Here is a 25,624-nt window from a genome sequence, read left to right on the forward strand (position 1 = left end):
TTCTGTCCGGCAAGGAAACATTTCATTACAAATTTGCGATAAGAAGTGATAAGGGACAAGAAAATCAAGAAAAACAACAAACAAGCAAACCAAATCAAAAGAGCAAGCGGTGCAAGTGCGCAGCCGCGTCCACACTACACATTTTACAGTGTTGTCAGATGTCTCCATTTTGAATTTTGCCGTCAAACGTCAAAGTTGTGAGGCAAGGCGCCAATTTTTAAACTTTGGCGTTTGGCCTTCAAGCGTTTCTCAACTTTTGCGTACCGTACTAGGTACTAGATACGGGAGCGGAGCGATACAGCAAGCGAAGCAAGACCAAACACCAAACCGACCCCATCGGATCACCATGGAATGATTTTATAGGAAATCATCACACTAGAAACCATTGATACTACTCCCTAAATATGGATGTTGATAGAACATCCAGTAGATCTGATGAAGAAATAGCAGCTGAAATGAGAGAAAAGTTTCTCAAAGCCATGTCTTCTTTATCAGGTAAGTAAAAAAAAAAATGTACCCTCTTTCTCATTAATTCAAGGCACACTCCATTTTATTGACAAACAAAAACAGGTCAGAAAATAAATTATCTGCACTGACTGAAATCTGAACCCAGTACATCCAAGCCGAGAGTCCAGAGTGCTCAGACTGCTCAGCCACACAGGGCAAAACTTTTTTTTTTTACCCGAGAATATCCTGATCATGTTGTAGTACCTACTGCTTTTAAAGCTACAAGGGTCACTTGGATTGAAAGTTTCCCGTTAAGACCTGGAATCATCTATATAAAAATGAATATTTGTTTGTGTGTGTTTGTTTGAACTTTATATCTGGCCAAACCACTCATCCGATTGCTATGAAACTTTGTGAACTTATTGCTTGAACTCCCATGAAGGTCATTTTGTTAAGCTATGCCGAGCAAGACCACTAAATGGACAGCCATGCCTTAAGGGTTTACTAGCAGAAATCCAGAGCAAAGCGACCGATTTCGGCTAGTATTCAATATTCACAAGACTGGAAATCCAAACCTATGAAAGTGATATGAGAACTCACACACAGGTCCTGGGAGATCTATGTTGCATGATTCCAGTGTAAAAGGTATCAATCATATTAATATGTTTGGATTTTCAAGCTGCATCCCACACTACTAAACATCATGTGTCTACATTTTAAATATGCTGCAAGCCTAAGGGTGGATCTGAAGCAGTGAGTCTTGTGACAAAACAGGTTCATACTGTAATTCAGTCTTGAGCATTGGAGGTCTCCCCTTTAGAATCAGATGAAAGATTCTACTACAGGGAAGTGATTTTGATCCTACTATACCTAATTTCTATTTTGTTTTAGGTCAACCTTGTACAATCAATATGTTTGAAAGAACCGTTGTCACTGCAGAATTTCAAGGCACCAACTCTGACCTAACTGAATTTTATTGAAAAATCAACCTGTAGTATTGATTAATCTAAGAGTTAATGATGGTGGTATGAACAGTGATAGTACTAATAGTGCTGCTGCTGGAATCGAATACAAGCTTTGTAACAAACATACACAGAGCAAAAGATATTTAACCATTGAATGCAAGCATTTCAGACATACAAGAAAAAAAGGTACAACCATCAAATACATTGCAAACAAACAAAAAGATTTACAACAATTAAATTCAAGTATTGCCAACATACACAGACAAAAAGATATGCAACCATCAACTACAATCATTGCAAACATAAACAGACAAAAAGATATACAACCATTAAATTCAAGTATTGCAAACAGACACAGACAAAAAGATATACAACCATTGATTGCAAGTATTGCAAACAAATAGACAAAGAGACTTACAACCATTAAATTCAAGTATTGCAAACAGACACAGAAAAAAAGATATGCAACCATCAACAATCATTGCAAACATAAACAGACAAAAAAATAAACAACCATTAAATTCAAGTATTGCAAACAGACACAGACAAAAAGATATACAGCCATTGATTGCAAGTATTGCAAACAAACAGACAAAAAGACTTACAACCATTAAATTCAAGTATTGCAAACAGACACAGAAAAAAAGATATGCAACCATTAACTACAATCATTGCAAACATAAACAGACGAAAAGATTTACAACCATTAAATTCAAGTATTGCAAACAGACACAGACAAGAAAAAATATGCAACCATCAACTACAGTCATTGCAAACATAAAGAGACAAAGATTCACTCATTAAATACAAGTATTGCAAACAAACAGAACAGACAAAAAGATTTACAACCATTAAATTCAAGTTTTGCAAACATACACAGACAAAAAGACTAACAACCATCAAATATAAACATTGCAAACACACACAGACAAAAAGACATACAATTTTTTTTTTAATGAGAACCCCTTATTTTCGACACACCATAAGAAAGACCTTGAAAAATACAGTGCTTTAGCAATTGTTTGAGCTCAATAATGAGAACCCCTTATTTTCGACACACCATAAGAAAGACCTTGAAAAATACAGTGCTTTAGCAATTGTTTGAGCTCAATCCCATAACCAGGGCCGGAGCTATGACTATTTTAAAATTTTAGTCTACCATGTTATTTTAATCAATTTTAATCAACCAATCAAAATGCAGTATTTTAAACTTTGATCATAAATGCTGCATTCTGATTGGTTCATCAAAATTAATCATTGATTGTCTCAAATTGTAGTCCCAGCATTTAAAACTTTCATGTATTATTATTTTCCCCTAAGTATGTTCTACCTAATATAACTTTGTATGTTCTTTAGGTCCACCCTCAGGATTCTTTACCACAGCAGATTTGCCCTCATTGTCTAGGTCCCAGCATTTAAAACTTTCATGTATTATTATTTTCCCATAAGTATGTTCTACCTAATATAACTTTGTATGTTCTTTAGGTCCACCCTCAGGATTCTTTACCACAGCAGATTTGCCCTCATTGTCTAGAAAATGTCAAACGATTTTATAAATTCCATCGGACGTCATCTTGTTCTACAGCACATCTTTTAACTTTCCTAGAAAAGGATGATGATGTTTCAAAAAATGTCTATGCCAATATGCTGAAAAATTTCCAGAAAAAGAACTACTCTTGTCTGGTATGTTTATACAGAGTTTGACATGAGTTTTTTTTTTTTTTTTTTTTTTTTTTTATTGAAAAGTCACTTCAGGCCACATTCCAAGACTTCCTGGTTGACTCCTATGTTATGGGACACCCTATATATTATGATTCACCAATCCTTGAACATAGCCCCCTTACTCATTCCTGCCAAACTCTTATCAATTTGATTTGTCAAATCCTATCTTTATACTATCGTTACCAAATGTTTTTCCCAGTTTATTTTATTCAGTAATTTCTATTTTCCAATTTTTTTCTGGGTGTAATATTTCACAACAATGGTTCTTGTTTAGCCCAGGTACCTGCTCGTATTCAGCGAATGATGTTAAAAATTCAGGCGTATGATTTGGAAGTAAAATATGTTCCAGAGTAAAAGTTAAGGGTTAACAGCTGCGGGCACAGGCTCCCACTTCCCATCATCTATATATATAAAAGAGAAATATGGACGGGTTATGTATGTCGTATGTCTATCCGAATTGTTTAGAGAAAACTATGATAGATATCGAAAAAGTGTAAACGAAGACCCCCAGTAAAAGTGTATCTACCCAAAAAAATTATCAGACCTTTAAAATTCCCAACCGTTCCCGAGATACCTATGGGCCTTTTCTGAAGGCCAAAATGTCTCATAAGAAATACACAGGGAGTAGAGACGCGAGGACTCAAACACGAGGAGAATCCTTTTTCTCCCGCAGAGTTTTAGCTTCATTTTTAGTTTTTTCATGTTTTTAGTTTTCTCCGTTGAACATTCATATTCCCTTTGAACAAAATAATAATAATAAATAAAAAATATTTTACAAAGAGGTTTACGACTTTGTATGAAATTTGTACCTACTCCTCACATATCACTGTGAAAATATTTCATAGCAACGTTGAGCGTGGTTGGTAGCTGTATGAGTGACCACCTAGGTTTTTTTTTTAATGCGACTTTGAATTATTTACGGACATATCACTGAAGTTAAGATACGTTGACCATGGTCAGTATTCGGATGGTAGAATATCAGGGAATATTTTTCAAATCCATTGAGAAGCCGATGGAGAGCGCGTAGCGCGACAGTATTCTCTCAAAGTAAGAATCTAATAGGGAGCGCGTAGCTCGACCATATTCTCTCAAAGTGAGAAGCCGATGGGGAGCGCGTAGCGCGACCGTATTCTCTCAAAGTGAGAAGCCGATGGAGAGCGCGTAGCGCGACGGTATTCTCTCAAGGTGAGAAGCCGATGGGGAGCGCGTAGCGCGACCGTATTCTCTCAAAGTGAGAAGTCGATGGAGAGCGCGTAGCGCGACCATATTCTATAGAAGTGCGCAGTCAATAGGAAGCACGTAAGGCAATTTTAGCATTCTTTCTGGTGAGGAGCTATTCATATTCCTACTGAGTTTTTTTCTTTTACTAAAATATTCTAACCGTGGTCATATTCTATAGAAGTGCGCAGTCAATAGGGAGCGCGTAAGGCAATTTTAGCATTCTTTCTGGTGAGGAGCTATTCATATTCCTACTGAGTTTTTTTCTTTTACTAAAATATTCTAACCGTGGCGAAGCACGGGCACAACAGCTAGTATAATTTTATAGGGTGTTTATGAAGTCTTGAACAGGGGTGGATTTCTCGTGAACCCCTACTTATGATACATCATATCAAAGCCATTAAAAAAATGTAATGCTTTGGGGCAAGTTTGAGCTTGATACAAAAACCAGGGCCGGAGTTATGACCTATTCAATTTTTTACGAACCCCTACTTATGATACATCATTATGAAAGCCATTAAAAAAATGTAATGCTTTGGGGCAAGTTTGAGCTTGATACAAAAACCAGGGCCGGAGTTATGACCTATTCAATTTTTTATTTTTCCATATTCATCTAATAATCCCACATGATTCATATTGAAATTTAGACCAAAAAAAAAAAAAAAATAAAATACCGGCCCTGATGGCCTCCGGGGGGTAAAAGTGAATGTTTCTGAATTTCATTTTCGGCCCGAATTTCAATATGAATCATTAGTGGAATCTATTTGGAGCACGAATCACCGATCAATATGAATTTCTCATTTTTAACTTGGGGCCAACTGCAGCCACAAGGAGGGGGTGGGGCTGTGATTTCGTGGGAAAAAATTGATCCCCCAAAAATTTATGAAGTAGGTGTTACGGCGTTTTTTATTATATTCTAAGTGGTTCATGAGAAACCCACCCCTGGTCAAGACTTTATTTAAAATCACGCTGTATAAAAGAAAATGGAAAAAAATCGATTCAAGTCAAGTAAGTAGATTTCAACATGCGCATAGGCAGATGCGCATGTTGAAATTTAGGTAAGTATTTGTACAATGTTTGTCACGTACCTATTTAACTTAAACATAGCACTGAAAATCCGACACTGGTTAAAAAAAATACAGGGTGGTTCAAAATACTTCAAATAAACTTCTGTCGAGTCAGTAACTTTTTTTTAATGGAGAGAATTTTAAGAACGAAGGTCTGACGTCCCAAAATCGAAGAGAGGAGGACAGGATAGGAGAAAACCTTATTGGTTTAGAATAAAGTTCGCCCAAGGTTTGAATCGAAACCACGATCTTGCAAGTTATAATGCAGGCTCGCTAGTGACGAGACTGACTCTTTGACGCTCTCCAAGTTATTCACGTATTCTAATAAATTTCTTTTTTTTTATACACCTACCTTTCTCAAAAACTTCTGACTTTTTTTTTTCAGGTGTTCCTTTGTAGTAACACCACTAAAATTTAGACAAATTTAGGCACCTTCAACCAGGGATAGGAAGCATCTTGGAATTATTTTAAATGTTAGTGACAGTGAACTTTTTTAGAGCAATTTAAAAGTTATTTGCTATTTCCATAAGACTTTTGTAAGACCCTGAAATTTATTGCTTCTGTTTTACAGGCTGGTGAATCAAACTACCAACTTTTAATACAAGAGAAGTTTGATGAAGTCAAGAATTCTGTTTATGATGTGACCAGTAGGTTTTCAAATGCAAAACTACTATCTAATTGTGTGCAATCTGAGGTACAAAAACGATGTTGACTTTTTTTTTAATGGAGAGAATTTTAGGAACGAAGGTCTGACGTCCCAAAACCGAAGAGAGGAGGACAGGATAGGAGAAAACCTTATTGGTTTAGAATAAAGTTCGCCCAAGGTTTGAATCGAAACCACGATCTTGCAAGTATCCTGTCAATTTTGGTAAGATTTGTTATCTGTTAAATCTTCAAACCCTATTCTCTATGAGTTACCCATAGATGTGTTTGTAATATTTTATTGTACTGAGGATGTCTTAGGTAGGACACAAAATGTTCCACCACCGTAGGTAACTGTCTTGAAGAGAGAGAGAGATCTGCAAAAATTGCTGGCTAAACAAGTCTATGTCTCCTGTGTGATGTGAAGGGTCTAGCTTTCCAATCAACACTGGAGTGCAATAAAGACTTGCATGATGTCTGTGCACCGAAACACCACATGACACAAATTATCTCTAATTGCCTGGCTAAACCTACCACCCTAACCCCAATAGACCTCTGGGAAAACCCAACACAAGCTGCCAACTTCCAACCCTGGAACCTGTTGGAGATGATGACTGATCTGCTGTCATTGCTACAACAACAAAAACAACTTGGATGTATTTCTGTAGGGATGGCTTGGTAGTAAGTAGGGGATGTTTATGGAACTGTTGTTGATGGGAGAGTTATTTGGCTTTGCAGAGGTTTGATGATTGATAATTTTGAAAGAGGTATGAATATGTCTTTGGTTATTCAAATAGAAATAGCATTCAATGAATTCAAGTTTAGGCCATATTTTTTAAGAAGTCACTCAAATATTCACTCATTAACCTGGCTGACTTCTCAGCTCATAAATGAACACAGTATCTTGAAAACATATTTGTGCCATGGAAAAGATGTGACAATAGCTAGCATATGCTGATATTAAGCCACTCACTGAGCTATCAGTGGGATCACAATTTGAGTCAAAAGTTGTTTTAATAAGTTTAACTCAAGGATTAGCAATCTGATTTTTAAAAAGTTAGAAAAATCAACCTGTAGTATTGATTAATCTAAGAGTTAATGATGGTGGTATGAACAGTGATAGTACTAATAGTGGTGCTGCTGGAATCAAATACAAGCTTTGTAACAAACATACACAGAACAAAAGATATTTAACCATTGAATGCAAGCATTGCAGACATACAAGAAAAAAAAGGTACAACCATCAAATACATTGCAAACAAACAAAAAGATTTACAACAATTAAATTCAAGTATTGCCAACATACACAGACAAGTATTTCAACATGATTTTTTTTTTTCAACAAGAGTTTCCATTAGAGTATTTAAGATGACCAAGGAGTCTTTCCTATGTAACTTTTCACGAGAAATCAATCGGTGTACATGTAAGGGTTCTAGAAATGATGGTTCACAAGTATGCGCTTGTAACAAGCCAATATCAAAAAAAATTGAAAGTTATATCTACTTTTTTTACACCAATAATTTGCTAGATACAGCCTGATTTGCCATCAAAAATTTTGTCAAAAGAGAACGAATGTGCCATCAAATTCAAGGAGTTTTTTGCCCGATTATTGTTCCATACATAATTTCAGAATATTTACTTCTCAAATCATGTGAGAATCTATTCTTTGTCATGAAAATACAAAAATGGGGGCATAAAAAGAAGGGAAACTGTTAAACTCTCACAAAAAAATCTAAAACATCAATTATTTGCGGTAAAAAAAAGCTGAAAAAAAATCTGCGTTTGCCTGAGATCGAACCCATAACTGCGAATATCGCGAACAAACCGCGAATACCCATTTTTGGATTTCCATGACATCTGCGTTTGCCTGAGATCGAACCCATAACTGCGAATATCGCGAACAAACCGCGAATACCCATTTTTGGATTTCCATGACAAAGAATAGACTTCTCACATGATTTGAGAAGTAAATATTCTGAAATTATGTATGGTACAATAATCGGGAAAAAAAACTCCTTGAATTCTAGGCTCAAATCCAGGATTTCGAACCCACGTCCTCCCGATTACCAGTTTGACAAGGCTCATTGGGTCTTCGATTGTCTACTAATATGAATTCTAGATTCTAGGCTCAAATCCAGGATTTCGAACCCACGTCCTCCCGATTACCAGTTTGACAAGGCTCATTGGGTCTTCGATTGTCTACTAATACTAACCCCCTTTGTTTGAGAAGGCTCGTGCCTCTCTAAGTTCTGCTTCAAGAGAGCTGCATCGCTCCACGGCATCCAAATAGTTTGCCTGCGACTTTTGTAGCTCGATTTGAATTTTCTCCGTGTATTCCTGAAAACGTGCGAAATATTTGTATCAAGGAGAAATTTAGATTTTTTTTTACTTTTCTCCCAGCAAATGCGATTTTAACGTCACTGTCTAACTTCTAAGGTTTTTAGTGGCGGATTTTTTTACCCTCCATTCGCCAATGAGAAGTCTATAATTCTCTCTTTTATCTGTAAAATGAAATTTACTATAGGTGCATATTCAATTATTCATTATTTATAGGTACATATCGTCCCTCTCCCTTTCCCTCCATTTCTCTTTTCTAATTTCTGTAATCTGTTTAGAAAAATTAAATTTTCTAGTCTTGTTTTTGTTTAGATAAATAAATTAAGGCTATCACTAACCTTCTCTTGTACCAGAGTCACATGTTTATTGTACAAACGTTTGTTTTCCGCCTGTAGTTTGTCCACCACTCGTTTCAATACCGTCACAGCTTTCTCCAAATCCGCTGTCCTTCTTTGTTTGCTCTTCACCTGTCAACAATCATTTAGTAGTAGAGTTAGTGGTATTATTATCATCATCATCATTTTTTTTTAACAAGATACTTTGTTTTATTTTTAACAACAGAGAAAATTACAATTGACAAGCAACAAACAAAAGATAAATAATATTCTCTAAGAACGGAAAGGAAAATCAATAGATTTGTGACTTTTTTCTTCTACCCAGTTTGTGAATTATTTATTATATCATTGTTGTTTATTCTGCTCGAATGAGACTGATTAGTCCCTTTACCCCAATTTCAATCTCTTTGTAAGAGTGTTACTGGTCGTCAAATTTGAGAACGGAAAGGAAAATCAATAGATTTGTTACTTTCTTCTTCTACCCATTTTGTGAATTATTTATTATATCGTTGTTGTTTATTCTGCTCGAATGAGACTGATTAGTCCCTTTACCCCAATTTCAATCTCTTTGTAAGAGTGTTACTGGTCGTCAAATTTTCAAGTGAATAAAGATAACACTCTCTGCCTTGGCTGGGAAGCTGGGGTTAGGGCCCGTGCTTTCATATTGTTGAGAAGATACAAAGAAGGCCAAAAACGAACGATTTTTCGGTTGAATCTTCAAAGGCTCCAAAATGGGATTTCTCTTGTTCCTATGTCTACATATTGTATCTTTTCCCTTTCATCTACAAGTGAAAATAGTCACTTACTTGCTGTCAGCCTTTTCTTTCGAATGCAGCAGGGATTGCAAGTTTGAACATTTATTCTGCAAATCCAATATGGTTTGGACATTTTGCTCTTTGGTCTTTTCCAACAATGCTTGATAATTCTTGATGGTAATCTCTTTCTGAGCTATGATGTTTTCCAAATTTCTAATGTTTTACTTTGTAGTCTTTCTTCTAATATTTTCTAAACGCATCATCTAATATCTCACCTTGTAAGCTTTCTTCTCACTTGACTCCGCCTCGTCTCTGGAGTTCATCGTCTCTGCCACACTCTTGTTCCTTATAGCTGTCTTGAAACTCTCCAAGTCTTCAATCTTACTTCTCAACTGTTCCTCCTTGGCGATTAGTTTACCCTGCAGCTCATTCACTTTCTCATTCAACTTTCTCATTTCCACGTTATACTTCTCGATGATTTCATTCTTGTCTTCCACATTTTTCATTTTCTCTCTTAGCTCTTCTTGTAGTTTATCGATTGTTGTTGAAGGTATATTACAGAATAATGTCCACACCATTTCGATTGATATTTACCCAAACTATTTACAACTATTTTCATTAGTTACTAGGTTACCCCCATGTTTTGTTATGGAAATTTGATTATAGGTAATTACCTTATCATTTATCTGTTTCCCTTTTGAGTTTTAACGTTGCTTGCGTACACGACTTTTGTACAAATTTAACTTGTTTAGGCCTGAAATTTGCACAAATATCGGATACACACTACACTCTCAACGATCTGTCGAAAGACGAAGTTGGGAGAAAGACTAGTAGCGTTTGTACTGGCTTATTTTATTTGTTAAATATCTCGAGTTAAAGTGAGGCTCACCTGTATTTTATCAGAGCTACCTTCCTCTTCAGTCAAACTATCCAGATCCAAGTTCATTTGGTTTCTGAACTATTTTCATTAGTTACTAGGTTGCCCGTGCTTTGTTATGCAAATTTGATTATAGGTAATTACCTTATCATTTATCTGTTTCCCTTTTGAGTTCTAACGTTGCGTGCGTACACGACTTTTGTATAAATTTAACTTGTTTGGGCCTGAAATTTGCACAAATATCGGATACACACTACACTCTCAACGATCTGTCGAAAGACGAAGTTGGGAGAAAGACTAGTAGCGTAGTAGCGTTTGTACTGGATTTTAGTGGTTATTTTATTTGTTAAATATCTTGAGTTAAAGTGAGGCTCACCTGTATTTTATCAGAGCTACCTTCCTCTTCAGTCAAACTATCCAGATCCAAGTTCATTTGGTTTCTGAAATTCAAAATTCATACAAAGGTAACTGGGAGGTCACTGACATTCTGCTCTGAAAAGGGCAAAAAAAGTCCAACGGTTCTATTTATCTATCACCGGAGGTGTTGTATTTAGATGCTCGGTCAACACAAGAGCACCAGATGTTGTTGTTGTTTTAGCGGCTTTAGCTTTCGCCGAATGGTAATGGCAGAATAAAGAAAAAGAGCACCAGATAATAGGTATTCCTTTGAAATATTGGCTAAGTAGAATTTTTCTCTCGATGGTGGGGATCGAACCTGGAACCGTTTGCATGACAAACAAGCGCGTTGGGGCTGGGTTATCCGTGTCCCTATTATGACAAAAAAAAAGATATCCTTCTTTAATCTGCCATCACCATTCCGCTACAGCTGAAGCCGCTACAACGACACCCTTTTTCTCAAACACTTACATTTCTGACATTTCTATTGGCTGTCTGTAACCAGACTGTTTCAGTTTATCCAGCTCTCGTTTGAGTTCCGAATTTTCCGCTTCCAGTTTCAAGTTCCTCTTGTGAGTTAACGTTTTCCTTTCGATGGCGTTTTCCAGTTCTTCAGCCAGTTTCCGATCACCCTGAGAAAGATTTGAGTCGATGAGTAGAATGGAATATATGTAAAAAGGAATGAATGGATTTAGTTGAACTTAATCTTATAAGTGAGGATCAACCTTCATACTAAATTTATTGGGCTTGGTGAATGGAAGACTATTTTGAAAAGCATAACCTTTGTTCCAATTCTTTATTCTTGGATATCTTTTGTATGGATTTGTGATTCGTAAGCAACTAAAAAAAAAGGTTATATGAAAGAGAATTTGGGCTATCTCTACAAGGTTTTGCCTTTAGGAATTAATGATGATGATGATTCTGGAATTGATGATCTTTTGTACATCGATACAATATTGTATCTCGTGGACAATGGTACGAACCTTTTGAGCATTTTTGGTTCGATTTATCTATCACTGGAGGTGTTGTATTTAGATGCTCGGTCAACACAAGAGCACCAGATGTTGTCGTTGTTGTTTTAGCGGCTTTAGCTTTCGCCGAATGGTAATGGCAGAATAAAGAAAAAGAGCACCAGACAATAGGTATTCCTTTGAAATATTCGCTGAGTACAAATTTTCTTTTGGTGGTGGGGATCGAACCCGGAACCGTCTGCATGACAAACAAGCGCGTTGGGGCTGGGTTATCCGTGTCCCTATTATGACAGAAAAAAGAGATATCCTTCTTTAATCTGCCATTACCATTACGCTACAACGACACCCTTTTTCTCAAATAGGTACTTACATTTCCGACATTTCTATTGGCTGTCTATAACCAGACTGTTTCAGTTTATCCAGTTCTTGTTTGAGCTGTGAATTTTCCGCCTCCAGTTTCAAGTTCCTCTTGTGAGTTAACGTTTTCCTTTCGATGGCGTTTTCCAGTTCTTCAGCCAGTTTCCGATCACCCTGAGAAAGATTTGAGTCAATTTGTAGAGTGGAATATAAAAAGGAATGAATGGATTTAGTTGAACTTAATCTTACAAAGGGGCCAGATCAGGATCAACCTTCATACTAAATTTATTGGGCTTGGTGAATGGAAGAGTATTTTGAAAAGCATAACCTTTGTTCCATTTCTTTATTCTTGGATATCTTTTGTATGGATTTGTGATTCGTAAGCAACTAAAAAAAAGGTTATATGAAAGAGAATTTGGGCTATCTCTACAAGGTTTTGCCTTTAGGAATTAATGATGATGATTCTGGAATTGATGATCTTTTGTACATCGATACAATATTGTATCTCGTGGACAATGGTACGAACCTTTTGAGCATTTTGCATTGTCTCCAAGAAAACCATTATCCTCAAACATTTGCCTACGAAAAATTGAAGCTATTGTCTCTATCTCCTCTTTCCTCTTTTCCTCTCACCTCGACATTGTGAGCTTCCAGAAGTAGCTTCTCATACTTTTGCTCCATAGTGATCATATCTGACTGCAGACTATTCACCAGGGCTTCGTATTTTGAAATCACCTCCTCGGCAACTTCCAATCTCTTGTCCACACTTGTCTTTGCAAACGTCAAAGTTTTCAGCTGAAAGGAGCATTTTTTCAAAGAGTTTCACATCACTATATAATTGCCAAGGTCTTTTTTCGAGTGGTTTAAGGTCACTGTATATCTTCTAAGGTCTTTAGTGACGGGAGTGTTACCCACCATTTGGTGACAGGCTACCCGCCTGCTCACATTAACCTTACCCCAGTCTGAGTGGGCCTGAGTTACCAAGCCATCAGCACGCGAATTGCCCAGATGGCCACCCAAGTCACTCATCCTAATACTAACCACGTGTAATGTTGCTTAATTTCAGTGGTCCATCGGAAATTGGTGCATTCAAAGTACTATCGTCGCTCCGCTGCGGAGCGACGCTGGCTTGTAGATATTTATGTGAGTAGACATAGACATTCTGTTTACAAGGATTTTTTAGCCTGCATAATTCTAATTCGAATCCACTTCTCTATGGATTTAGGCAAGTTTAGAGTTTTACACCTCCGCTTTTAACATCTTTGTAAAGAAACCAGTTTTAACTAACATCATAACAATTCGTCTCTTACTTGGACTCGTAAGTTGTCTATGGAAGCGGCTTGTATTTCACTGTCGTCAATCTGATGTCGCGTGCATTTGATCAGTTGCAGTTTCTCCTGATTTATCCTCTGTTTTTGAGTCGACTTTTGTTGGTGTCGTTTTTCTCTCCACTCGCTACTGCTGTAGTTGTTTCCGCTGGTTTGGTCTGAAATCAAACGTAGGTGTTTTGTATACAATACCTAGATAACCATTGTTAGTAACTATATGAAAGTGTTGTGTTTTCATACACAAAACCTTCTTTAAGGCTTAGGTGTGGCGACAAACAACCCTAAAAGATGGGTTGAGCTTATACCAATCTACGAACTATATATGGAGGCACTTTTGCGTTAGTTTACCAAAAGACCAGAGCCTTTCAGCGCCATTTCTAGTAAGTTGTGCAAAATCTTACTTTGTGTTCCTTGATTATATTCTGCAGTTTAGCGATCTCTTCATTTTTCTCTTGAAGTTCTGCCATGAGCTCATTGTCATCCGCTGTCTTGTATGATTCCAGTCTGAAAGGGAATGAAAATTAGGGGCGGCTCTAGGCTCATTCAAAGAATATTACTAAGTTCGACTGACCATGTCTTATTAACAGCTAGGAGTCCCTCAATAAAACATAAAGGATTAGATTAAATAGAACCCAAGATTATGCTAAATTCCCATGCCGAACACAATATAATTATGAGATCCTCTGAAGGGACTATCGAATAGTGTTGAATTGTGAGCCCTTAAACTGATCATAATCTAATAACCAAACAGAAATAGGTGTTCGATACGTTAGAAGACCAATCCTGATAGCATCTTTAGTCCTGTTTTTAGACCAAATTTCCAATCTTGTGTGTGTTCAGTTGTTCACATTGCCAACAAAGAAAAATTCGTTCATTGTGAACGGGCTGCTACACCCATATTTTTTTATGAGTGACACCTAACACAGTTTTGGTATTTATAAACCAATTTTGTTACATATTTAGCGTATTCCATCAGACTTACTTGAGCTGCAGATCCGTAATGACCTTGAGCCGATTTTTGAGTCGACTTTTGTTGGTGTCGTTTTTCTCTCCACTCGCTACCGGTGTTGTAGTTATTTCCGCTGGTTTGGTCTGAAATCAAGGGTGTTGGTAATTATATCAAGGCACATTATAACAGTATAAAAGGTAAGTTTAACAAAAGATTAGACTAGACCCTAATTTTTAGCGCCATTTCTAGTAAGTTGTGCAAAATCTTACTTTGTATTCCTTGATTACGTTCTGCAGTTTAACGATCTCTTCATTTTTCTCTTGAAGTTCTGCCATGAGCTCATTGTCATCTGCTGTCTTGTATGATTCCAGTCTGAAAGGGAATGAAAATTAGGGACGGCTCTAGGCTCATTCAAAGAATATTACTAAGTTCGACTGACCATGTCTTATTAACAGCTAGGAGTCCCTCAATAAAACATAAAGGATTAAATTAAATAGAACCCAAGATTATGCTGAATTCCCATGCCGAACACAATATAATTATGAGATCCTCTGAAGGGACTATCGAATAGTGTTGAATTTTGAGCCTTAAAACTGATCATAATCTAATAACCAAACAGAAATAGGTGTTCGATACGTTAGAAGACCAATCCTGATAGCATCTTTAGTCCTGTTTTTAGACCAAATTTCCAATCTTGTGTGTGTTCAGTTGTTCACATTGCCAACGAAGAAAAATTCGTTCATTGTGAACGGGCTGCTACACCCATATTTTTTATGAGTGACACCTAACACAATTTTGGTATTTATAAACCAATTTTGTTACATATTTAGCGTATTCCATCAGACTTACTTGAGCTGCAGATCCGTAATGACCTTGAGCCGTTCCGAGGCCATATGGTACCAGTGCTCGCTTTGCTGTTTACAGGCCGCGAGTTCGTTGCTGACTTGAACCAAATTATCTTCCAGCTCGTGGATTCGGGTTAGGTAGGTGTTCATGTAAGGTCTCAGGTCTGAGGAGGCTTCCAAGTCCGGTTTCGAATCCAGTTTAGTCCTAAGAACGGAATGTCTCTCGGCATCACGTAATTTGTTGAGCACATTCTGGTACTCCACTTTGGACATAGATTCGGCATACTTCTCGGCCAACTTGGTCTGGAACTTCTGGAACGACTTCTCGCTCTCCACCATCACTGCCAGCTTTTTCTCGAACTGCTGACACTTTTCTTCCAGCTGTCTAATCTGGTTGGATGGAATGTGAGAGCCACTGCCGGTGCTGGGTGTGTCTGCTTCGAGCGGGTCGTGTTTCAGCACCTGACATGGGAAGAGTCACTGTATATCTTCTAAGGTCTTTAGTGACGGGAGTGTTACCCACCATTTGGTGACAGGCTACCCGCCTGCTCACATTAACCTTACCCCAGTCTGAGTGGGCCTGAGTTACCAAGCCATCAGCACGCGAATTGCCCAGATGGCCACCCAAGTCACTCATCCTAATACTAACCACGTGTAATGTTGCTTAATTTCAGTGGTCCATCGGAAACTGGTGCATTCAAAGTACTATCGTCGCTCCGCTGCGGAGCGACGCTGGCTTGTAGATATTTATGTGAGTAGACATTCTGCTTACATACAAGGATTTTTTAGCCTGCATAATTCTAATTCGAATCCACTTCTCTATGGATTTAGGCAAGTTTAGAGTTTTACACCTCCGCTTTTTAACATCTTTGTAAAGATACCAGTTTTAACTAACATCATAACAATTCGTCTCTTACTTGGACTCGTAAGTTGTCTATGGAGGCGGCTTGTATTTCACTGTCGTCAATCTGATGTCGCGTGCATTTGATCAGTTGCAGTTTCTCCTGACTTATCCTCTTCACTTGATTGCTCCATATTTCTTCAGATAGCAACGGAAGCGCACCAACGAATCTCTTGTTCAAATAGAGGATCAAACTTTTCAGTTGTCTGGAAAAAAAATAAATTAAAAATAATTGGAGATGATGAAGTAGCAACTAGCTATCTATTTGAATACTTACCATCAATATAGTAATAAAAGTCAATCGTGTCAGTCAAAAATTTAAATAGATAAAAATAGATAGCCTAGCCTCCTCACATTAACCTCAAGCTGCCTGAGTAGTGCCGGGAAAAGCAGCACGCGACTACATAATACTACATATGGTCGCCCACCCTGATACAAACCGCGCGCTACGTTGATTAACGTAAGAGATCCATGGAAAACTGGTGCATTTAAGCTGCTCTACTGGCTCATTTACTTCATTTAAAAAAAAATGTACCTCGGCACCGCTTTCGCATTACTTCAAGGCACTTATGTACTTTGAAATTAATTTTAATAACCTGATTTTATCATTGTAAATTTGTTTCTGCAGTGACAGCTCCGCCCGTAGACTTTCCACATGGTCTTGTAATTCCTGAACTGTTTTCTGAGCAATCTCCAGATCACGTTGAACTGACTGGAGCGTGTCTTGATTCTTGATCTCATTGACATGAAGCGAGTGAATCTCTTGAGTCAGCCTCCCTGGAAAAGGGTGACATTAATAACAAGAGAAGTATTAATACCTCGAATAAAGGTTTCAATCTATAAGAATTCGACATGGTATATAGGAAAGTAGAACAACGATTGGACAGTTAAGTCCCACTGAAAATTGAAACTGGCCGTAGAAGGAATCAGGCTACTGGCTCCGAATATTACCACAAAGGGAAAGAAATGTTAAACCCGAGAAACAATCTTCTTCATCGCCTTTTCCCATTTTTAGTCGGGGTCCGCGGTTTACATCAGCGTCTCTATCAGCCCTGGGGTGAATGGTTTTGGCTGCCAAATTTTTACGAGTGGCTGCCCTTGGCACTCAACATGCACGGAACAACAACGGGGAGAGCTGGTTGTCGTCCTTCTTTGTGATCGGTTCAGGTTTGTCAACACTTGTTCTTGGTTTAGGTTCGGGCTGAGCTTTGGGTTTCAGAGGTTCTTCGTCTTTGGGAACTTCGAGTTTGATCTCTTCTTTTTTGTTCCATTTGTCGAGTTTTTCCTGAAAGTTACGAAATGATTAATCAAATGATGTGAATACGTTAATATGCAGTATGCACCCAGTTCCTAATACTTTTTTGTTTTCGTCAAATACCTATATGTATTTGGATATCCTTGTATCAACATTCTCTTTCTGCATTTATTTCTATCCTAGTCCAGGCAACAAAACTTGATCAAGACGGCCAAGAAATAACTTCAGGCCCTTGTTGTGGATCATTAGGAGACCTCTATGTTGAAATTCCCCGCGTCTAGAAGGTGAGCCAAAGTTGGGAAGCCCGCCGAAAAGGACGGGGACAAAAAATGTAGTTTTCATTTTCTTCAAGACAGACTCAACTAACCGATTGACTTGAAAACCATTATGATCGAGCATTTGTCTACATTGGTACATCTTCCCAAGCATTTGTCTTTATCTTCCTAATCATTTATCTGTATCTTCCTACCCTCTGTCCCTCTCACCTCGACATTGTGAGCTTCCAGAAGTAGCTTCTCATACTTTTGTTCCATAGTGATCATATCTGACTGCAGACTGTTCACTAGGGCTTCGTATTTTGAAATCACCTCCTCGGCAACTTCCAATCTCTTGTCCACACTTGTCTTTGCAAACGTCAAAGTTTTCAGCTGAAAGGAGCATTTTTTCAAAGAGTTTCACATCACTATATAATTGCCAAGGTCTTTTTTCGAGTGGTTTAAGGTCACTGTATATCTTCTAAGGTCTTTAGTGACGGGAGTGTTACCCACCATTTGGTGACAAGCTACCCGCCTGCTCACATTAACCTTACCCCAGTTTGAGTGGGCCTGAGTTACCAAGCCATCAGCACGCGAATTGCCCAGATGGCCACCCAAGTCACTCATCCTAATACTAACCACGTGTAATAAGCACAATGGAGGCACAGTGTGGAGCAGGCATATGGTCGACAAGGCCTTAGCCACGAATAAGTAAGTAAGTAAGGAGAAAAATGTACAAGAATGAAAAGTATCTCTCGAAATTTACTATAACCATTCCGACAAATTAAGTCCAAAAGCTCCCAGAACTGCTAAAATATACTGTTTATTTTGTAAGTTTACTCAGTAGCTTTGGTGACAATCTTAAAAACAAAAAATAAGTTGCGAGATGTCCTCGATTAAACAGATACGTTCATTATTGAGGCCCAAATTTAAAATGAGTAGGTAAGTTATGAGGATGGAGAGAAAAACATTCTTGGGGAAATCGGACATACACATAAACTATTCCCCGATCTGGCACTCTTTTCTCTGATTTTGTGTCTAAGGGCAGCCAGTCACTATCAGGTAGATCTGACAACCCGACCTTTTCAGCCGTACCTGATCAGGTTGACCTGATAGTGAGTGGCTGGCCTTAACAAAATATCTTAACTTACCTTAACTTTGTCATGTTGAGCTGTCATTCTCACAAGTTCCGCCTTCATATTGGTCACATGTTCTTCAAGCGTGGCTATTTTGCTCTGAGCTGCGTTCTTGCTGTCGATCAGAATGTTCACTTTCCTCGTCAGCTGACATTTCTCGTTCAGTACATTGACTAGTTTGGTATTCAGATGTGTCAGGTGCGTTTTCAGCTCGTCCGGATTTTCCTCGAGGACTTTGGCCCAGTTGGATTCGTGTTCATGGAGAATGACCTGTTTATCCTGAAAATATAGAGGATGAATACCTACGTAAGGTAAAAGGGAGGGAAGAGCTGGAGAAAAACTAGGAAAAGGGAACACTAGCTGGGGGAAAAAGAGAACCCTAGTAATCACAAGGCAGGAATGCTACCTTCTAAGCTATAACTAGGTTGGAAAGAATCTTTTCTAATTTACACCTTGAACGTATAAATACCTAAAGGCCCGTTCCCACTTGTCGTGAGCTTCACACGATTTTTTTCCGAATGCCCTGTACCTGTAGGCAATATAATTTAAAGGAGACTATTCCCACTTACACACACGATTTTTTTTCCGAACGACAAGTGAGAACGGGCCTCAAGGTCAACACTATTAGCTATTAACGCAGACAATGACAATTTTATCTTCAATTAATTCTCTAACATGAAAATAATAGTCTATAGACTATTTTATATTTTTATTGTCTACCTGTAGATCCTGCTTGAGCTGCTCGATTTCCTGACCCATGCCCTCTCTCACTTTCTGCCAGCTTAGCTTCTCAGCTTCGTATTCTTCATCTATGAGGATGGTTTGGTCTTTGATTTCCAGGAGTTTGGATTTCAGTGCGTTCATCTCGGTTGACATGATCTGGTTAGCGTCTTGCTCCTCTGCCAATTTCTGAAATGAGAAGTATGGACGAAATTTACTTGAAATTCCTAGGTGTCTTGAGAATGTTTGTTGAAATATGTTATGGAATCCACCAATTTTCCATCACTGTAATTAGATACTTACTCACAAGAGCAATATTGAGGCGTGATCTGGAAGAAGGGCATAGCTGCAAAAACATAGTTTCGAGATAATCGCGTTTAAAGTTTTTATTTTCAAATGAACACAATGTTACAGGGTTCACAAAATTGGCCATAACTTGTCGTAGAAAAGAGAGATTAATCATTCTTTCACAGTCGTGTTGTGAACAAAATTTGCTACTCAAAAATACAGACTCCCAAAAACGGGCGTAAGTTACGCCTCTATTTCTAGATCAAGGCTCAATTATCATAGGTAATTAGCTAGTTGGATGAAGTTGTGTTCAGTAATGAGCTAATGAGATCGGTCTTATTTTTTCAAAAGTCTTTCCTTACCTCGGTCAGAATTTTCAGCTCTTGTTTCAGACAGTCCGCCAGTTGTTGGGACTCTTCCATGTGATTCTCTATGTAGGAGTCTACCTGACCACTGCCAGTGTATGGTCCACCTTGATGTGAGGGGCTACTGGGGGCATAGTGAGGAGGGTCAATATTGGAGCCTGACGTGTGTGGTCGGCTTTGACCACTGGATGCGGCTGGTTGGTGTTCTTGAAGTCTAGAGAGAAAATAGTAAAAAAAAATATAGTAGATATTGAATAGCTGGCATGTCCCGTTATGGTCAGAGAACAGTGAGAACACAAAGGTGATAAAAGTTCAAATGCACGCAGGTGTTACTACCTGTTCTCAAGATATCTATGAGCTAATAGTGCTAATACTCTTCTTGATTAATTTTCATGAACATTTTCCACGCTTTAAGAATTGTAGAAGATGCGCAGTATAGAAGGTGTTTTGATAGCAAAGGGGGGCAGGGCACAGGGCTAATACATATGTATATCCGAACTTTGGGGACTTCAAATCTCCGAGTGGAGTCTTTAGGGGGTAATCCTTAATATTTATACACTAAGTAGGTAATGTGTGTATTTATTACGAAACCTTGATATTTAATACAACATACAACCATTTTCAGACTTGGAAAGTAAAATTCAAGGTTAGATAATCGGAAGTAACACCCGTACCTGGCAAACCTGAGCTCCTCTCGCAGTATAGTGTTCATTCCTTGCAAGGCGAACACCTGTGCCTGCAATCTCATGGCCGGATGGTACCATCCGTTCACATGTCTCGAGTCCAGAGCCTCCAGCAATCTAAAAGGGTGACATTAATAACAAGAGAAGTATTAATACCTCGAATAAAGGTTTCAATCTATAAGAATTCGACATGGTATATAGGAAAGTAGAACAACGATTGGACAGTTAAGTCCCACTGAAAATTGAAACTGGCTGTAGAAGGAATCAGGCTACTGGCTCCGAATATTACCACAAAGGGAAAGAAATGTTAAACCCGAGAAACAATCTTCTTCATCGCCTTTTCCCATTTTTAGTCGGGGTCCGCGGTTTACATCAGCGTCTCTATCAGCCCTGGGGTGAATGGTTTTGGCTGCCAAATTTTTACGAGTGGCTGCCCTTGGCACTCAACATGCACGGAACAACAACGGGTGCAACAATAAAATTGAAAATAATAATAATAATAAAATTAAGGTCTACCTCACAAAAATGAAAACATTCCGAAAGTCGCGCTGGTTCAAGCTAGGAGCCAACGCCGTATCCGTGAAGGATAAGTGTGCGAACACAAGTGTGCGTGATTCTTCACCTTATCCTCCTATCACTTACCAATGGTAGACTTATCATCCGAGATACACTGTAGTTCGAGAATACACCTCTGTAGAGCGTCATGTTCAAATTCATGGTAAGCCTTGCGCAGTTCTATTTGCTTGAGTTTGCTGTGAGCTTCGTTCAGCATTTCGAGGAAGTTCGCATTTTCTGTCTTCAGCTGAGCCTGGGGGAAAATAATCATTTTCATATGTTTCAAACCTGAAGATTTACATGCAAGTCTTCAAAATTGGACTGAATAGAAAAAAGTATGATAGGTAATTACGTAAACTCGTAGGAAAAATAATTTAATCATGAAATACGTACGTACACTTTTTCAAATAGAAATGACTTTACAAATTTACAGAGTGATCCAGAATTTTGTAGATAGATTTCGGTCGTTTTTTTAGGTTTCATAAAAGGAACTGTAACAATGGCGATCTTACCTTCTCCAAATTGAAGAGGGAAGGAAAACAAGATAGGAGAAGTAATAAATACACAATACACATATTATATGAATGAAGATTTTTCACAGGAGGCTGACACTTTCGTCAAAAAACTCACCGCCTGTCTCTCAGCGTCACGTAATTTGTTGAGCACATTCTGGTACTCCACTTTGGACACAGATTCGGCATACTTCTCGGCCAACTTGGTCTGGAACTTCTGGAACGACTTCTCGCTTTCCACCATCACTGCCAACTTTTTCTCGAACTGCTGACACTTTTCTTCCAGCTGTCGAATCTGGTTGGATGGAATGTGAGGACTGCCGGTGCTGGGTGTGTCTGCTTCGAGCGGGTCGTGTTTCAGCACCTGACATGGGATTCATGGGAAGAGATCATATTAGTGCTTTATTTAGACTGTCGAATTAGGATATCTGGTCCCATTATCTCAAAAGTTTAATAGTGCCCCACTTTATTTAATGAGCACCGGGAGTGTGAATAAAGACGATTTTTCCCCATGGAGCACTGAAGTTAAGCAACGTTGCGTGTGGTTTGTATCCGAATGAGTGACCATCTGATCTATCGCGTGCTGCTGGCTTTTTCCGGCCCCACCCAGAATGGGTGAGGTCAATTTGAGTTGACGGGTAGATTGTCTCGGAATAGAGGGTAAAGCTGTTTCCTCACATAGTCAACCCCGTTGATCGATGGTCGATTGACAAGGAGAATCTATGTTATCAGGCAGTGACGGTTTCAGTCGACATCGACTATGTATGGACATGGACACAACCCAATTTGAGTTGACCGGTGTCTCGGAATAGAGGGTAAAGCTGTGTCCTCACATAGTCAACCCCGTCGATCGATGGTCGATTCTATGTTATCAGGCAGTGACGGTTTCAGTCGACATCGACTATGTATGGACATGGACACAACTTGAAACCCCCAGCACTGACAACCTTAGCAGTTATACCAGTAACGTTAAACCTGTATTAAACAAATAACATACGTCTGAGATGGACTGCAATGTACTCCTATACTTGACTGTAATGTCGTACAACTCTTGCTTCAGACTATTCACTTCTTCTGCACTCGGACAATCTTCGTAGGGTCGTCAAAATTTCAAGTGAATAAAGATAACATTATCTGCCTTGGCTGGGAAGCTGGGATTAGGGCCCGTGCTTTCATATTGTTGAGAAGATATTTTTCGGTTGAATCTTCAAAGGCTCCAAAAAGAGGATTTCTCTTGTTCCTATGTCTACATATTGTATCTTTTACCTTTCAGCTACAAGTGAAAATAGTCACTTACTTGCTGTCAGCCTTCTCTTTCGAATGCAGCAGGGATTGCAAGTTTGAACATTTATTCTGCAAATCCAACATGGTTTGGACATTTTGCTCTTTGGTCTTTTCCAACAATGCTTGATAATTCTTGATGGTAATCTCTTTCTGAGCTATGATGTTTTCCAGGGCAACGTTGCGTGTGGTTTTTGTATCCGAATGGGTAAACATCTGATCTATCGCGTGCTGCTGGCTTTTTCCGGCCCCACCCAGAATTGGTGAGGTCAATTTGAGTTGACGGGTAGATTGTCTCGGAATAGAGGGTAAAGCTGTGTCGTCACATAGTCAACCCCGTCGATCGATGGTCGATTGACAAGGAGAATCTATGTTATCAGGCAGTGACGGTTTCAGTCGACATCGACTATGTATGGACATGGACACAACTTAAAACCCCCACCACTGACGACCTTAGCAGTCATATCAGTAACGTTAAACCTGTATTAAACAAATAACATACGTCTGAGATGGACTGCAATGTACTCCTATACTTGACTGTAATGTCGTACAACTGGGACACAAGTTAAAACCCCCAGCACTGACGACCTTAGCAGGTATACCAGTAACGTTAAACCTGTATTAAACAAATAACATACGTCTGAGATGGACTGCAATGTACTCCTATACTTGACGGTGACATCGTATAACTCTTGCTTCAGACTATTCACTTCTTCTGCACTCGGACAATCTTCGTAGGTTTGACGTAGGGAGTCAAGCTCACGAGTGAATTGTTCCTGAAATTAGACGAAATGGGTTAATTAGGAGAAAAATGACGTCCAGGAGATGGGAATAAATCCTGAATCCTGGCAGGAGTTTGCTCAAGACCGAGCACAATGGAGGCACAGTGTGGAGCAGGCAGCATTATGGTCGACAAGGCCTTAGCCACGGATATGTAAGTAAGGACAAAAATGTACAAGAATGAAAAGTATCTCTCGAAATTTACTATAACCATTCCGACAAATTGGGGAGTTTTAAATCCAAGAGCTCCCAGAACTGCTGAAATATACTGTTTATTTTGTAAGTTTACTCAGTAGCTTTGGTGACAATCTTAAAAACAAAAAATAAGTTGTGAGATGTCCTCGATTAAAAAGATACGTTCATTATTGAGGCCCAACTTTAAAACGAGTAGGTAAGTTATGAGGATGGAGAGAAAAACATTCTTGGGAAATCGGACATACACATAAACTATTCCCCGATCTGGCACTCTTTTCTCTGATTTTGTGTCTAAGGGCAGCCAGTCACTATCAGGTATCAGGTAGATCTGACAACCCGACCTTTTCAGCCGTACCTGATCAGGTTGACCTGATAGTGAGTGGCTGGCCTTAACAAAAAATCTTACCTTAACTTTGTCATGTTGAGCTGTCATTCTCACAAGTTCCGCCTTCATATTGGTCACATGTTCTTCAAGCGTGGCTATTTTGCTCTGAGCTGCGTTCTTGTTGTCGATCAGAATGTTCACTTTCCTCGTCAGCTGACATTTCTCGTTCAGTACATTGACTAGTTTGGTGTTCAGATGTGTCAGGTGCGTTTTCAGTTCGTCCGGATTTTCCTCGAGGACTTTGGCCCAGTTGGATTCGTGTTCGTGGAGAATGACTTGTTTATCCTGAAAATTCAAACGAAAATACATGTTGATCCTGAAGTTATACTTTAGTAATAATAATAATAATAAATGGAAATATCCTGAAAATATAGCCGATGAGAATGTAAGCCAAAAAGCGAGGGGGAGAGGTGGACGAAAAGGAAATTTTTGATAAGTGAGATTCGAAGAGATAAGAGGAGGACAAGGTAGAAGAAAGCCAGACGTTTTGAGAGACGTGTATCCTTGAGAGGTGAATTTGGCTAGTGCTCATTTTTAATATACGCCTTTTTAGTAATAGGATACCATTTTAATGCCCAGAGTATCCACACATAGGGACTCTATTAGGACAAAATTAGTGAATTCTCGAACATAAAAATTGTTAGAGACTATTTTATTTTCTACCTGTACATCCTGTTTGAGCTGTTCGATTTCCTGACCCATGCCCTCTCTCACTTTCTGCCAGCTTAGCTTCTCCGCTTCGTATTCTTCATCTATGAGGATGGTTTGGTCTTTGATTGTCGATCAGAATGTTCACTTTCCTCGTCAGCTGACATTTCTCGTTCAGTACATTGACTAGTTTAGTGTTCAGATGTGTCAGATGCGTTTTCAGCTCGTCCGGATTTTCCTCGAGGACTTTGCTCCAGTTGGATTCGTGTTCGTGGAGAATGACTTGTTTATCCTGAAAATAGAAACGAAAGTGTATCGCACATCTAATGGAATAACATAACTTCTTCAATTTTCGAAACAATGAAGAAGTTACGTTGTATCTTGATAATATTATACCTACTCGGGAAAAAGGATTATTACCTACTCGTAGTATTATTATATATTTAAAATATAGA

General features: G+C 38.6%; 1 protein-coding gene and 2 long non-coding RNA genes across 3 annotated transcripts; 1 reads left to right on the forward strand and 2 right to left on the reverse strand.

Annotated features, from left to right (window-relative positions):
- The first annotated feature begins 2,512 nt into the window (after window positions 1-2,512).
- LOC113470060 lies at window positions 2,513-6,128 on the forward strand. The gene is made up of 3 exons (XR_003393262.1): window positions 2,513-2,817; window positions 2,947-3,095; window positions 5,991-6,128. It is a non-coding gene; the product is annotated as an uncharacterized LOC113470060 (long non-coding RNA).
- Window positions 6,129-8,175: 2,047 nt separating this feature from the next.
- LOC103515554 (nucleoprotein TPR-like) lies at window positions 8,176-25,293 on the reverse strand. Its single transcript, XM_008480492.2, has 13 exons — window positions 25,185-25,293; window positions 24,543-24,806; window positions 23,800-23,937; window positions 21,999-22,244; window positions 21,456-21,621; window positions 16,709-16,889; window positions 16,129-16,318; window positions 12,723-12,884; window positions 12,616-12,636; window positions 12,103-12,263; window positions 10,742-10,805; window positions 8,737-8,865; window positions 8,176-8,398 (listed from the first exon to the last, which is right to left on the reverse strand). The coding sequence occupies exons 1-13, from the start codon at window positions 25,221-25,223 to the stop codon at window positions 8,270-8,272; spliced, it is 1,890 nt and encodes a 629-aa protein (XP_008478714.2). The 5' UTR covers window positions 25,224-25,293; the 3' UTR covers window positions 8,176-8,269.
- On the reverse strand, window positions 13,551-14,428 carry LOC108253199. The gene is made up of 3 exons (XR_001809682.2): window positions 14,400-14,428; window positions 13,819-13,921; window positions 13,551-13,575 (listed from the first exon to the last, which is right to left on the reverse strand). It is a non-coding gene; the product is annotated as an uncharacterized LOC108253199 (long non-coding RNA).
- Window positions 25,294-25,624: the final 331 nt, after the last annotated feature.

This window comes from Diaphorina citri, unplaced genomic scaffold (assembly GCF_000475195.1).
Source record: "Diaphorina citri unplaced genomic scaffold, Diaci psyllid genome assembly version 1.1 scaffold1369, whole genome shotgun sequence".
NCBI lineage: Eukaryota > Metazoa > Arthropoda > Insecta > Hemiptera > Psyllidae > Diaphorina > Diaphorina citri.

What these genes read in the sequence shown, in the direction of transcription:
- LOC103515554 (XM_008480492.2), bottom strand. Translation starts at nt 25,223, where the DNA reads ATGGGTCAGGAAATCGAACAGCTCAAACAGGATGTACAG. An exon ending in AGCTCAAACAGGATGTACAG is followed by an intron (nt 24,807 to 25,184) that starts GTAGAAAATAAA and finishes TTGAATTTTCAG; the next exon opens with GATAAACAAGTCATTCTCCA. An exon ending in CTCAACATGACAAAGTTAAG is followed by an intron (nt 23,938 to 24,542) that starts GTAAGATTTTTT and finishes GTCTAATTTCAG; the next exon opens with GAACAATTCACTCGTGAGCT.